Source organism: Patagioenas fasciata, chromosome 11, assembly GCF_037038585.1.
Source record: "Patagioenas fasciata isolate bPatFas1 chromosome 11, bPatFas1.hap1, whole genome shotgun sequence".
NCBI classification, from domain to species: Eukaryota; Metazoa; Chordata; class Aves; order Columbiformes; family Columbidae; genus Patagioenas; species Patagioenas fasciata.
The window spans coordinates 20,489,226-20,503,673 of record NC_092530.1 but is presented as its reverse complement, the minus strand read 5'-3'; the positions used below and the strand labels follow the sequence as shown (position 1 = coordinate 20,503,673).

General features: G+C 41.8%; 1 protein-coding gene across 2 annotated transcripts in view; it reads right to left on the bottom strand.

Annotated features, from left to right (window-relative positions):
• STK26 (serine/threonine kinase 26) overlaps positions 1-12,051 on the bottom strand; it is a 32,989-nt gene extending 20,938 nt beyond the window's left edge. The window contains exons 1-2 of one of the 2 annotated variants that reach the window (XM_065846237.2): positions 11,751-12,051; positions 11,526-11,644 (exon numbers count right to left, since the gene is read on the bottom strand). In XM_065846237.2, the coding sequence (XP_065702309.1) occupies positions 11,526-11,567 (42 nt within the window). In that variant the 5' untranslated portion in view covers positions 11,568-11,644; positions 11,751-12,051. Of the gene's footprint in view, positions 1-11,525; positions 11,724-11,750 lie in introns of those variants that run through there. The other variant, XM_071813551.1, reaches the window with a different exon arrangement.
• Between the last annotated feature and the right edge of the window lie 2,397 nt (positions 12,052-14,448).

Here is a 14,448-nt window from a genome sequence, read left to right as displayed (position 1 = left end):
TACCCACCTCCAACCCTTTCACATACCTGTTCTCCACATTGTTCTTCCTTTGAAATGAAGTTAAAGCACACTGAATATCTAACTTCCAAGATTATGAAGACATCTAATGACATACATCAAATCAGACGAGACAATCTGTTAGACCGCTTCAGGATCTGTCAGTACAGGACAGATCTTTCACAGAAACAGGTCTGCTTAGAAGATTTGTTAATGAATTTCATTAAAGGGTACTGAGTACAACTGAATGAAAAAACAAAGCTTCAAAGAATCTTGGCCAAAGACTGAACTAATGTCTTGTATCTAACAAAACCAAAACTAGGATCCTCTAGGTCTCCCAAATTTAACATAGTCTTGTGAGATTTCTTCTGTCAATGTGAGAACACATAACTTGTTGTCTTAAGAGTATTTCTAAAATCTGATCCAGAGATGCTCTTATACTATCTGGGTTTTCAAGCATCTCCCAGGCTTTATTTGGGACAGAAGTTTCCTTAAAATTGTAGCAGTGTTACAGAACAGCTCACCTACACTGGGAGGCATCACTCAAATACCCCTTAGATGAAGATGCAATAACTAGCTCCAAAGATTTTATAAAAGATTGGTAAGAGAAGACTAGAGTGTCTACTTGTACACTCCCATAGCACCCGAACACATGCTGGTATCTCCGGAAGCCAACACTATTATCTGTGTGTTTACAAGACTGTAATTTCAAGCAATTGCTCACTAAAGTAGAATGATCATGTAAAACCTGATCTTCATAGCCAGGGAGAAGTCAGAGGTAAACTATAATAAGAAGAGCTAGATTGCAGAAAGGTTGAGGAAAAGAATAAGGTTATGTTATGGCAAAACATCTAAACCAAAACTAAACTAAACCAAAAACCTCACTAGTAATTAATTTGTTGTGCAGCCTCACAGTTACATCAGTATTAAAATGCCAGATAGAACTGTACGCCAACTTTGTTGCTGAAGCCAGCATGCAACGCACCATTTCTCTTAAGTTCCACTGGCTGAATTACAGCTAATAATAAAACTAAAGAGCAATTATGAGGCTTAGTTTATTATCTGCAAAATCTCCAAGATACCTTTTATTGTCTTAAGAATGAATATCTGGAATACAATGAGTTTAAAAGACACTTGAAAGTCAATAGAAGAAAGACTAAAAGTTAAGACATTTCATCTATTCTCAGCATTTTTCTGACTTTTACAAAATACTGCATCTGGGTGCAACACATTGAAATCATAGTAATCATTGTAATCATGGATTTATCTGGTCTCAGATAATGAAGTACTTCTAAGTTTTTTCTTCTTTTCAGAATTCCCAAAAAATTGAAATTAAGAGGGAGTAAGACTGGTAAATCTGGTTGAATATCTTTCCATACACTATCTGCATTCTGTCTCAGATATTGCATATATATATATATTAATCATACACCATGCATAACCTATTATATAACAATATATATGCACATACATTATATGTATTTCCGTATTTTACCTGCATAAGGAACATTTCAGTTCTTTACAACAAAGCCACCACAGGTAGTGATAGATTTTAATTCCTGAAGCCCCTCTCCACCTCCTCCTGCCAATTTTATTTTAAAATTCTATTACAATTAAAATTATTAACACAAACAGTGCCATAGGTGTGTGTGTATATATATACATAAAAATTTAAATAGTTTGAAGTTAATGAAGGAACAGGTGCAGATCCATTATTACTTATAAAGAATCGGAAAAAAAATGAACCTGCAGACATTCAAAACAAGGGTGGTACCTGTAAATGTCTTTTTTTTCCCGTCTTGTACACACACTCTTGCTTCTCAGTGACTTTTGCATGTAACTAATCTCAGATTGCTACCCCGCAGTCCTGTTCAAGACTCAAACATCAGGATCATAGATACTTCATTATATTTACTGGAACCTTATGATACATGTTGAAGAAAAAAATTCATTTAACAACAAAACAACTTTGATTTTATACAGTATCAAACTTCTACATTATCAAGTTTATCCACACAGTAGGTAGCAAAAACTAGATTTGAGCTTTGCTGTCCTTAAATGAGATCTGTCCTCTATTACATCCTTTATGAAATATCTCCCTTATCTGAAAAGACTCACTGCCATTTTTAGTGAGAACGTGGAGAACTTCAATATAAAACACAAGCAAAAATAAGCACCAAAAACCCATGTGGCTTGGTTTTCAGGAAGTCAGCCATAAGGTGAGCTGCTTGAAAATTCAATGACTATCGAACTTTAAAATCAGCATTCAAACCCACCCATTCTCAGATTTTTAAGGAAAGAATAATTTTCATCTTCAAAGTATCTCTGACCTGTGGCAGATGCAAGCTGTCAATTTTATGTTGTGCCGAAAATGGAAACCACTGAACTCACTTCCTCTGTTCTTAGCCATTCTTTCACTTTGGTAACACAACATGAAGCAGCTTAGGAAACAGTATAAGTAAGTAAAAAGAAAGAATAACAACACATCTTCCAAAGATGAGCTTTTTGACAAAGGTGATTTTAAAAAATGACACCAATTATTTATGAAGAGTATTCTGCATCAAGGAAACACAAAGAGAAATTTCTCCTACAAGTGAGCTTCTCTGTAACTGAATGTCCTTACATTTCAAATGGAGTCCCACTTAGCTTCCATTCTATTTATCAGTACCTTCTAACTATCTAGTATCTTTAAAAAAAGTATCCTCAAACTGCTGCATACAGCTACATATCCTTCAGTCTGCTCACACCTCTGAGGAGCGTGGCCTGCCAAAAGAATCAGAGGAATTAAGGAGGAAGGGGACACAAATTATGTGGCCAGGTCTTTACTATGATTTGAGAAACACATAAGAGCTGAATGCTCTATAACTAGAAGGATGGACATCCTTAGGTGGAGACAGAAGTGAGCTCAAGAAATCAACAGGTCCTGGTATTGCAAAGTGTTCAAACTCTGTTCTGCATTTATTACAGTTCAACAAGTTGATCTTTCAAAACACATTTCATCTCCCTTGTTGAGTAGTGCAGGACAAGTGAGTGGTGAATGGGCAATTAACCCATCTCAGTGAACTACTTCCCTGCACCCCTGAACTGCATGTCAGGAGCCAGAAGACTACTGCAATTTCTCATTGCTGAAGAACATTTGTAATCTCTCTATTTTATGAACTGCTTTGAAAAACGTAATCTGCAGAGAGATTACAAAAGCCACATCTAATAGGAATATGAAAAAATAGCCATTTATGGACTGCAGCCTGCTTTTAGCAGTACGCCTTAACTTTCAGCAAGCAGCCTGCTTATCGGTACACAAGTTTTTTCATTTTTGCCACACCCATTTAAAGGAACATCTACATCAAAACCCTGCCAGCTATAAACCATATCATTACAGCATCTGGATCATTTTCCCAGTATCTAGAGGTTTGGTATCTACAGCTAAATGGCAACTGCTACATAAATTTTGCAGGCCTCCTCACTGCTCTATCTTAGAAGCCATTTAGTATTCTTTTCTGTGCAAGTTAGAACTTGATACACAGATTTTCCTCCTGCAAACAAGTTTAAACTCATACCATAATCCAGCTAGAGCAAAAATAACAACAAAATCCAGCTTTTTAACTTGTCAGTGCATACATGAGAAAGCAGCCACTAGACCTCAAGTTTAACACGTATCTTCGTTATATCTCTCCACTGAAGTAGTCATTACCTATTTTCAGGCTAAACAAAATTAAAATTAAAGCAAAGCAGAAAAACACTAGTTGAAAAAGGATGGCTCTGAAACACAATGTGGGTTAAAGAGCAGGCCACAAGTGTATTCACCACAGATAAATCTCCAGGCATAATGATATCTGCAACAAAGCCCAAGCAGGTTAGAGTACATCACACCAGTCCTTTAGCTTTGGTAGAGACTGTTTAAAGAAAGGAAGACAAACACACCAGTCTACTAGAATCCTAGATTTCTGTCCTCTCCCCAACAGTAGACGACCACAAGCTTGCAAGCCGTACTATCTTGAATACTGGCCCTTGATCATATCAGTCATACTGGACCTGAAGCTACAAGAAGCACATAATGAAAAACCAGAAATACAACTCCAAAATGAGCTACAAAGGAAGCAAGAAACCTACCCTGCCAGAATCAACCTGCCCGTTTCAGGAAACTCCTTTTTCAACTACTTTGCAGCTCATTCATGGCATGGCAAAGCATTTCATTGCATAATAGGCGAGGGGGACGGGGAGGGTAGAAAGAGAAACACCCTGAAAAAAAAAAAATCAGATTATTCTTGCCAACTAGGCTAGAATAAAGCTGTGCAGGAATGTAAAAATGTTCTTGCTATGACTGGTTGCCAGATAACACCTTCCTAGGTGAGGGATCAACAGCAAAATCATCTTGCTCCTCTCCTAATTATCTATATGTTTTTAACTTATTTACATCGGTAGAAGATCAATCTTTTTAATTCAGTGCTTTACATTTTAGGCACTTTACAACACTTACGGTCATTTCAAGCTCTAGAGTGTTTTTATTATTCTGCAATCACTCCCAAGACAGAAGCCTGCATTGAAATACAACTTCACGTCTAGCAAGGCACAGACACTCTCTGATCCTCCGCCCCAGTCTAGATTATTAAAATATTCAGAACATATAACAGCAGCCAGTTCAAAGGAAAGTCTGCAAGAGTTTGGGGAGCAGGGGGGGAACAGGAATGTTTAAAAAAAAAAAAGGAGGAAAACCAACACCATCACCAAAACAAACAAACACACCAATCCACACAAACAAACACACAACGTCCTCCAGGACCGAACACACAGCTCTTCACATCTGGTTCATGAAAACAGTGAAGCCACCCTGGGCTCTGAGACCCCCTTCCACAGCTCAAGTGTGAAACCTGCAGACAACCAACATTCCTCATTCCTTGTTCTCCTTCATCTATGCATACAGAATTCACGCAGAAACAAGACAGATCACGCCACAAAGCTTTTCCAGATACAGTGCCTCAATCAAGACCATTCAAACACAGATTTTGGCAAGACAAACTTGGCTTCACACTTCACACTTCTACATAGTTCTTCAAAGCTTCCTTCATAAAGAAAGACGCAAACTGAAGTCATGGACCTAATCAGTACAGGCTATCTCTGCAAAACCACATGCACAAGATATGAGGAAGAATGAGACTGGTGAGCTACTGTTACCTTGTCAGACCCTTTATCAACCATTTCTCTGATTGAGTTCATTTTGCCCGATTTATCTGGCCAGCAATTCCTCTGGCAGAATGGATTTCAGTGAATATCGCCGATGGGCACCCTTCCCAGGAGATTTAAGTGTCTCCTTCAGAGCTAAGGAGTGTGCTTAGTGATCCTCATCTAATCAACAGAACAGACTTGCTCTAGAAGAACTGCTAGAAGTTTAAATCTAAAGAACAAATGACAGTTCTTTAAATAGAGTAAAAAACTGGTGAGGCAGTAATAGGAAGGAATTTGATTTTCAATTATTGTAAGTGAGAAAGAAACAGGCACGATTTGCAACAGTGACTCCTGACATGATAGATACCTCACCAACTCTTAATTTCTTCAAAGATAACATACAGGTAGCCACTAATTACAGCATACCAGAAAGTTATTTGTACAGAAGAATTTCAAAACCAACTCTGTAGTGTTCATCTCCAACCCCATCCGCCTAATACTGAACTCTCCTGTCTGTCAATTATTAAATTCAGTCCCTAAGAATGAATGAAAGACAAAACAAGAGCTTATCACTTTTCAGAGTTCATGACTCTTTCTTAAATCTGAAGGTAATCACCAAAGAGCAAACAAGTGATACTTTAACTAACAGATTTAAAATTCATCCTTTCACTTTTGGAGATGATTGAAAACCGCATTTTCAGGACACTGAAAATAATGAAAACTGAGGGTAATAAGCTTGCCTGCCTTCACTAAGATGTTCCATAGGCCTCACAGGACGAATATTGTTACAGAGGCACATTCAGTCGCACACATTCTTCATGGTGTGCCACAAAGTTACTACCTATAAAGAAAAAATCTTCCGCTCAAAATAAGCATCTAAATAAAACTTCTGTTCCACTTTTTAACAGCAAATTGCAATATATTACTGAACTATTGTTATATAGTCTCCTTTTTGAAGAAAAGGAGAAAAGAAAAATACAACTTTCATCGGGACTTGTACAGCTGAGACACTGGAGTTCAAAAACAGCCAGCATGAAAATTTTCAATGTTGAATTAAACAGAAGAAAAAATACCATAGAAGAAAGTAACAATTACTTTTTTTTTTTTTTTTTAAGTTAAAAGTCCAGTTTCAGCCGTAAAGTTTTTATCTTTTGGGGGAAATTATACTTCGCTCAAAACTGACAGTATCTGATGGTACAGAACAACAGAGAGATTTAGGTAAGAAGAGTTGAGTTTGTTTTATGTGCTCTCTGCAGCTTCAGCAGATTTGCCTCTGAATTCCAGGCCAGTGCACTTACCGCGTGTACAAAACCGTAAAATCTGCACAAAAACCATTAGTATAAAGACTGCTGTGGATTTTTTCTTCTAAGTCTGAAAAAGCATCTGCTGAATTCCAGGTGATTATATCTACACAGCTACCATGCATTCAAACTGTTCCAGAGCTCACTCTATCTTCCTTCTTTGATAACATAAGACAGCACAAGTATGACTGAGCCCTACTTTTCTTTGTCATCAGAGTAACTTATCACAATGCACGAGATGGAAGAACCAAGTTCAGCTAATAAAGCCCGAGCTGAGTTAGCAGGCTGCTATTAGATATGATACAGCTTGTACATCAAGCATGACCAGGAAAGGAACAACCGCAGTGTTGAATTCCACAAATATTTTGATACATATCTGCTTCAAGTAGCAAAGAGGTATGTTCTCCACAGGTCTTAAAATACTCTCTTCCTGCAGTCTGCCTGCACTGCGGCTCAAAGTACAAATCAAGGAACTGAAATTGGACAAGGTATTCATCACCAAAACACTGGAGTCCATCCTAGCTTAACCATAAGAAGAAATCGCTGTTTTATAGGCACTGCCAAAGTCTCCTGATGTCCTACAAATGCTAGGCTTTCCAGTTCCCTTTAAGTTATGTCTCTAAATAATACAAGTTTAAAGTCTTTTCAAATTTACTGTAGAAGCATCAGGATACAGCTCAGTTCCTAGGAGAGGAATAACAGATCCTTGAACGGATCTTTCTTCAAATGTTTAAGTTCTTTTAATGCCCACCCTCTAAAGTATTGGACAGTAACAGACTGCTTGCTCTTAACAGAAGTCATATTCTTGTAATTACAATGCCTAAGGTTTACTAGAAATCTGACACACTTCCAGACTAACTTTAGGCACCACACATGAAGAGCCCATTTTTACAGGTGCACTAATTTTAAGAGAAAATCTATTTTTTTCTAGCTCTATGAAAAAGACCAATTCCAAAATAAAACAGTACCTCTCCTTTAATCTTTCTATCCCCACCCAATAACTAGATGTTAACTCACGTGCCTCTGAGCATTCTGCAGGGAGAGACTCTGCAGCTGCCAGCTCAGGTGGTTCTGTGAGCAGCACCCTACAGCCAGGCTGTTAACCAGCAGCACAGAGAGCAAAGATCACCTTTACATCCAAGTTTGTGTTTAATCAAGCAATCCTTCAATTGTGAATCAGAGTACACGGGCTGACAGGTCACATCCTTCTCTTTTAGAGGAAGTTAGGCTCTTTATTGCATTACAGTCTGAATGCCAGTAAAAACAGATGGAGATCAGGTCTGAACAACCCTTCTGGCTGCACTGAAGACTACTGCCATACAGGATCAGGAGATACCAACAAAGCCACGACAAAGCAAACAAAAAGTGTCCAGATTATTAGGATAGCAGAGATAAAGAGAAATAAAGTCCCAAATCAGGTTCCAAAGGCACACATATTGACAAGAAGAAACGCAAATGAGAAGAATCAACATTTCCATCAGTTAATGAATTAATATTTGCACAGCAAATTAGAATAGGAAAAGGGAAAGTGTATACATAAAAACTCTACCAGCTAAAAAAAGCATTTATTAATTGAGTGATGCTCCACTGCGGGTTTTCAGACTAGCTTGGAAATTCAGGATGCTGACTGACAGAAAAATTTCCTCACTCTCCACTTTGTTAATTGTTACTCACTTGTAAGTTAACAGTTTCCAGCCTCTTTCATTTGTAAAGATGTTTCAGAGTACTCTATGAAATGCTGCCAAAAATACAAGTGCATCAGAAACGCATCAGTCTGAAAGGACTGACATACTTTAAACTTTCAGATCACTTGAAATAAACATGACCCTCTGAACTACACATCCCACTTGCTGGGCAAGAGAAAGCAGCAGCATAGGACTCTGAGTAAGGGGCCCAAGACCTTCACTCCAGCTCTGTTTTCAGTACAGGCCCTGGACTGATAAAATCATAGGATACCAGGTTGGAAGGGACCACAAGGATCATCTGGTCAAGACACAGGTAGGCTCTAAAATCTCTCTTGCCTATCTAGAAACGCTTTGTATCAGTTTGACTAGACTCCTTGAAGACAGTAGCAGTGGAGAAGTTTCTCACTGTGAGATCTCAAAATATTCCAGACTAAGAACTAGTTTGAATATTTTCATCCCAAGGAACAAATTTACAGGGACATTACTGAATAAAAACTCCAACCTGATATTCAAACTTGGGGAAAACTGTGCTTCATGTAACCAGGACACCTTTAATTGTACTCACATAGCTCAATCAACCTTTGTTTCTTCCCTCTTGTCTTGGATTCTGTGCAAAATGCCATAATTCGAGGTATCATGCTTGGCTTTAGAGTACTCATTTCATACATTCTCAGGGTACTTTGATTTTATTGAATGGGCTTAGAAGTTTGGCAGCAAGGTAAGTTAACATGATACAATTGGATCAAGTGAAGCCTTTCCAAAGCAGTGAGGAAAATCAATGTGTTCAGGAAGTTGTCTGCGCAGGCAAGAATTGTTAGGTATAAAATTTGGTTTTGTTAGGGAGACAGGACAGGTTAAACAGAATGCACCACTACATAAACAAATGGTTCTGTAACTACTCATAAGGGCAACAGATAATACTACCTCTGGGTCTTACATTGTTGCCAGGGTACTGAAGTCAGACCCTCAGTTCACCAAAATAACTCTGTGTGACTTTCTGTAATTTTCCATGTTTGGATATTTTTTTTTTTAATGGAATCTGCATCTTCATAAGATGAAAGATCTTGAAACAACCAAGAAGGCTTCTGTTATACTCTAGTGATAAACTATCAAAGTCTTCTTCTAGGAGTATGAGAATTACACATTATTTCTAGATTTTTATTGATTTTTTTTTTTTGTATAATGAAATAGGAGGGAAAGTATAAGATTACAATAAAACTGAAAACTTCAAACCTGTAATGCATTCTCTGGCAAATTCAGTTTCCAACTGTTATATGCAATAAAATGCTTCCCTCAACACAGACTACAAAACAAAAGGTTTGACATTACAAGCACTTTCCCACAGTGATAGTTTTAATGCAACCATCAGATCTTCTTCCATCACAGAAGAACCTGTTTATTCCCTCTTCAATCGATCACAATGCATTTAGTTTAACACTGAGCAGGAGCAGAGATGCTTTTATCATCATTTGGATGATCCTGACTCAATAGTTAAGATAGGTTAAACTAACAAATGAAGCAACCCTTACACCTCAGACTACCACACTCTTCTAGAACAGGTTTGGGGTTTTTTTAATTAAAAAAATACCAAGACCCTTCTAATAGAAGAGTGACCAGTATAATTTTGCACTGAATTCTATTTATTTGCATTCTAAGACTTTCAGGACTTGTGTAATAGTCTTCATTTTAAAAGAAAATAAGTATTTTAATTTTATGTAGCTGTACCATATGTAACAGTTTAAAAAAAAAAAAAGCTTTAAACATACAGATATATGTTAAGGGATTTGGGTTAAACTAACAACAATACTAGTGGAACTAAGTATGCTATTACATAAAGTTTATTAGTGTAACAATGGAAAACAGGACCTTAAATAATTTCAAGGTCCTTTTGTGGTGACAGGACAGCTATGGAAAATAGGAGAGCAATACATTAAGCAGATATAAAAATAAGAAACTGACAAACTTGGATTTTGAAATAGAAGTCTCCCAAATACAAACGTTAAAAAAACAAACACCACCACCCCACCCCCCACCCCCCCCCCAAGTATATAAATAAAGCAGCTCTGGCTAAAGCTTCTAAATCTTTTATCACAAAATTTCTTTACGATGTACTAATACAACAGTAACCCTGACATATTAATGGAACAAGGAGGTGGAGAAAATGTGGTTTATGTCCTCTTGTATCAACAAAGTCAGTAGATGACCAAAATTTAACTGATTTCAAAAAGCCTGCAAATTATTTGAAATCAGAAAGGTAAACCAAACCTTGCTACTGTAACTGGCCCAAATCAATATATAAATACTCTTCATACACCAATTCTACACTTTCTAAAAGTAATGAAGATACCTGAGCAAGAGAAATTTTAACTTTCTGCTCTGAAACCTCCTGAACTCTTTATTGTACATGTCTCACATATGTATAAAGAAAGTTTCTACGTTATTTGAACTGAAAAAAGCTCCAGTATTATCCAGCTGTGACTATCTCATAAGAGAAAACTCAAAACACTCACTGTGCTGCCGGCATCTGAAAATCAAAAATCAACACCAAAATCAGTTTGGTCCTCAGGTCCTTTATGTTTGATAAAGATCCCTGAATAATTTTGTATTACACTGTCCAGTGTAATAACAGTGACGAGTCACAAACTCCACCTGTCCTATTAAAATCAGTAACATACAAGCTTGCTTATTTTCTAAGCGGACACCACAAACACAGAGAAGCGACAGCAGGTCTCATTCCCCATTCCCGGCCGAAGAGAGGTGCAGGTTTCTGACAGATGACGGCTCCCGGAGCAAGGTGGCCGGGTTAGCACGGACCTTCCCATTAACCGAAGGTCCCGGGAGAAGCTCCGCTACAGGCCCAGCGCCCAAGTGCCTGTTGGTGGGGAAGTCCTGCAGGAGGGTACGCCTGCCAGCGAGCTTGATATGTCATTTACAGCACACCCACACACCCTGCGATTAACTTCATTTCACCTTTAATCAGTTTTAGAAGCTCTGACGCGCTTCTGGATGCGTCGCGGCCAACCCTGAACAAAGAGGGGCGGGAGGGAGGGGACACCCTTCGCCTCCGAGGGGCTGGCGCAGGTACGCGACCCCCGGGGCACGCTGAGAGAGCGGGGCCCCTCCAGGGCCTCCCGTCACCTCCGGGCACCTCCCCGCCTTGCCCGTCGAGGGCTCCGGCCCGCGTTTCTCCCTAGGCCAAGCGAGGCCTTTCGGCAGCCAGGCCGCGCCGCCCGCCCCGCTTCACCCACCCGCGGTCCCCCAGACCCGTCGCCCCAGCAGCGGCCTCCGCCCGGTGAGGCCACAAGCGCCGCTTCCGGAGCCAGGGCCGAGCCCGGGGCCCGTCGCCTCCATTTTGGGGCCGGCGCGGCGCGGAGCTCACCTGCATGCCGGGCACTTGCACCGCCACGGGCGAGTGGGCCATGGCGGGCTGCGGCGGCCGGGCGCCGCCCGCTGCTCCCCTCTCTCGGCCTCCCTGCTCCTGGGCGGCGGCGGCGGGGCCTGGAAGGACAAAGCGGCGGGGAGGCGGCTTCAGCGCGGGCCGCGCTCCCTCCTTCCCTCCCCGCGGCCCGCCCTGCCCGGCAGCCCCCGCCCGCCGCCGGCTCACCTCACGGCCGCGGGACTGGGGCCGAGCTGCGCGACGGCAAGGGGGGTCCTAGCGCCGCTCTGCCATGCCCGCCGGGCTCCTAGCAGCGGCCCTGCCGGCTGGCGCCGCTCGCCCTGCCCATGCCCCGCTGCCCGGTCCCAGCGCGGGGGCAGCTGCTCGGGGCCCCCCAGAGAGGCGCGCGGGGTGGCGGCTCTTGGCACTGCCGGGGCTGAGCTCAGAGCGCCATGTCGGGCTCCGGCAAAGAAGCGGCGGCTGCTGTGCGGCGGCGACGGCTTCTTCCGTCTCAGCCCCGGCCTCGTGGGGCGGAGCCGCCACCGCCGCCGCCGCACGGGCCCCGGCGTCAGCTGCCCCCGCCTCCTCGGGCGGGCAGGGACCGGGGGGCGAGGGAGGGGCGGCGGGGGTCCCCACAGCGGGGGTCCCTTCAGCGCCGCCCGCGGCGTTGCGCGGCACCCAGGAACCCTCGAGCGCTGTCGCACTGGCCAGGGCTCCTGAATATGGTGTCACACCGACCTGAACCCCTCGGGCACACTGCCACAGGGTCCTTTCCCCCTCAGACACACCGTCACAGGGTTCTGTACTCCCACACACACTGTCACAGCGGCCGAACCGCCAGACGCACGGCTTCTGCTCCTTGCACCCCCAAAGACACTGCCACCACCGCACCCTGGGCTCCTGCACCAAGTGAATGTTTTATGGGTTTTATTTGCTTTTCGCAACACAAAGAGGTGGTGTCTTCTCTCCTTGCAGCCAGCCTTGGAGAAGGTACCATGGGCATGTCTGATGAAACTGGCGGGGTTCAGCTCCCCATTTGGGGCAGCTGGTTTTCTTGCCTCCCCAGGAGGATTCCCCGGGTCTCCACCAGCCCCTCCCAACACACACTTCTGTCTCAAACTGCCTTCTCCTTCCCTGGTGAGGTGGGTTGCCCCCACATTCTACTGGGACCTGGGGAGGAAAAAATAGCTGTTTTGGGGTGATATTTTTCCTGTTCATACGTGACTCACCTATTCGTGCTCGTGATTCACATTCTTGTACACCAGAGTTTTTGCCAGTTACTCAAGCAAAGCTAACCAAACATATTTTATGACACTCGTCTTCCCCTCACCCCTCTGAGCAAGAACGTAGAAATCACATGGGCCCATCAAAAATATCCTCGTGGGTGTGCGGGAACTTCCCCCAAATTCACAGGTTCATAGGTCTAAAAGCCAAGAAAACATAAGATAAGCTGGAGGTGTTAGACTGTTGGCCATATCATAGCTACCCTGTTCAGAGGGTGGGTCCCTTTGGAAAGAATGTGAAGGGAGCTGTTCTCCCTCCCTTGCAACTCAGAGAAATATTGCACTGTGGCAAGGAACACAAAACACCTCTGTTCAAGGTAAGGTTGTGTTAAAGCAGGCTAATGCCAAGAATTTCAACATTAGGCAGTCTTTCCATCCTTAACTCACTGTGGTTCGAACCAAGAAAACAGTGATGTTAGTTGAGGACAGGCTGGTGGCTCATGCTGGAATATTTTTGTTTCCAACTTGCCAGTTTGTTAAGCCTTTACTGTTATTAGAATATGTACTTTCTTCTGCACCTTTAGGAAAATAACATAGCTTTAAAAGGCTTCTATGCAGCAGCTACCTAGGAGCCTACAAGGAGTTCATTTTAAAGGGTGGAATATTCAAGGTAAGTATTTTCTGGAAGTTTATACCAGATACTTAAATTTGAAAATGTTTTTGATTAATAAACCTTTGGGAAGAAAGAAGATTTTCTACTGAGAAAAAGCCATCTTAATTATGTACAGTAATTCAGTAAATAAATGAATGAACATTCGCTCATGGAACTTGTGAATCCTGCCTACTTCATTCTGCTCAAACAAACTACTTTTCCTCTTACCTTTTAATGATCTTTAGAACATGACCCCTGAAAAAACTCCTGACAAGGGAAATCTGAGAATTTTTGTTTCATGCTGCTAATACATTACTGTCCCTCTGTTCTTCTTCTGGCTCCAAAACTTTGCTTTTCTTTTTCTATCCATTAATTACCTTGATTTTTCTCCCCAGAATCCCACTAACTCATTATCTCAGCCTTGCCTGGATTTTATACTTTTCTTCAGATATTTCCTCTAGAAGACATCTGTTTACTTTATATCAGAGAGAGTACTAATTGCAAATCCTTCCTGTTTTGGGGCCATATAGTGAGATTTTTGGCCATTCATGCATTTCTGACTTGCATGCAGGTTAATATAACATGAAAGGGACTGTAACAAATGTATTTAATAGGGCAGGACAGTTGCTATGGATGTGATAAGGTATTCTGCCCAGTAATTATATCTATAGTTATTTCCCGCCTCTGGCAGGATGACCAAGAGAATTGCAGTGACAACGCAAAGCAAAATGTTTGGCAAAAAGGCAACGCTTGTTTATGCCACGCTCACTCCAAAAGTCCTGGGATGATACAGTGAGTGAAGCCAGGGAGGAAAATCTGTCAGAGAATCTTAAGTAATCAGCCAGTCATGTAACAACTGAGTCATCCAGCCAGGCTGTGAAGTGAGGTAGGCTGGCACCATAACATCTAAGAAAAGGCTTGTAATATTGTATGCCACTCTGTAATTAGCAAGTTCTAATTTGTGCATTAAGAAAGTCAGGTGGTCAGTTGCTGATATTGCTGTACGAAAGATGTTCCCTGCCCCTTCCCAGCCCGCCCTGTAAATACAAGT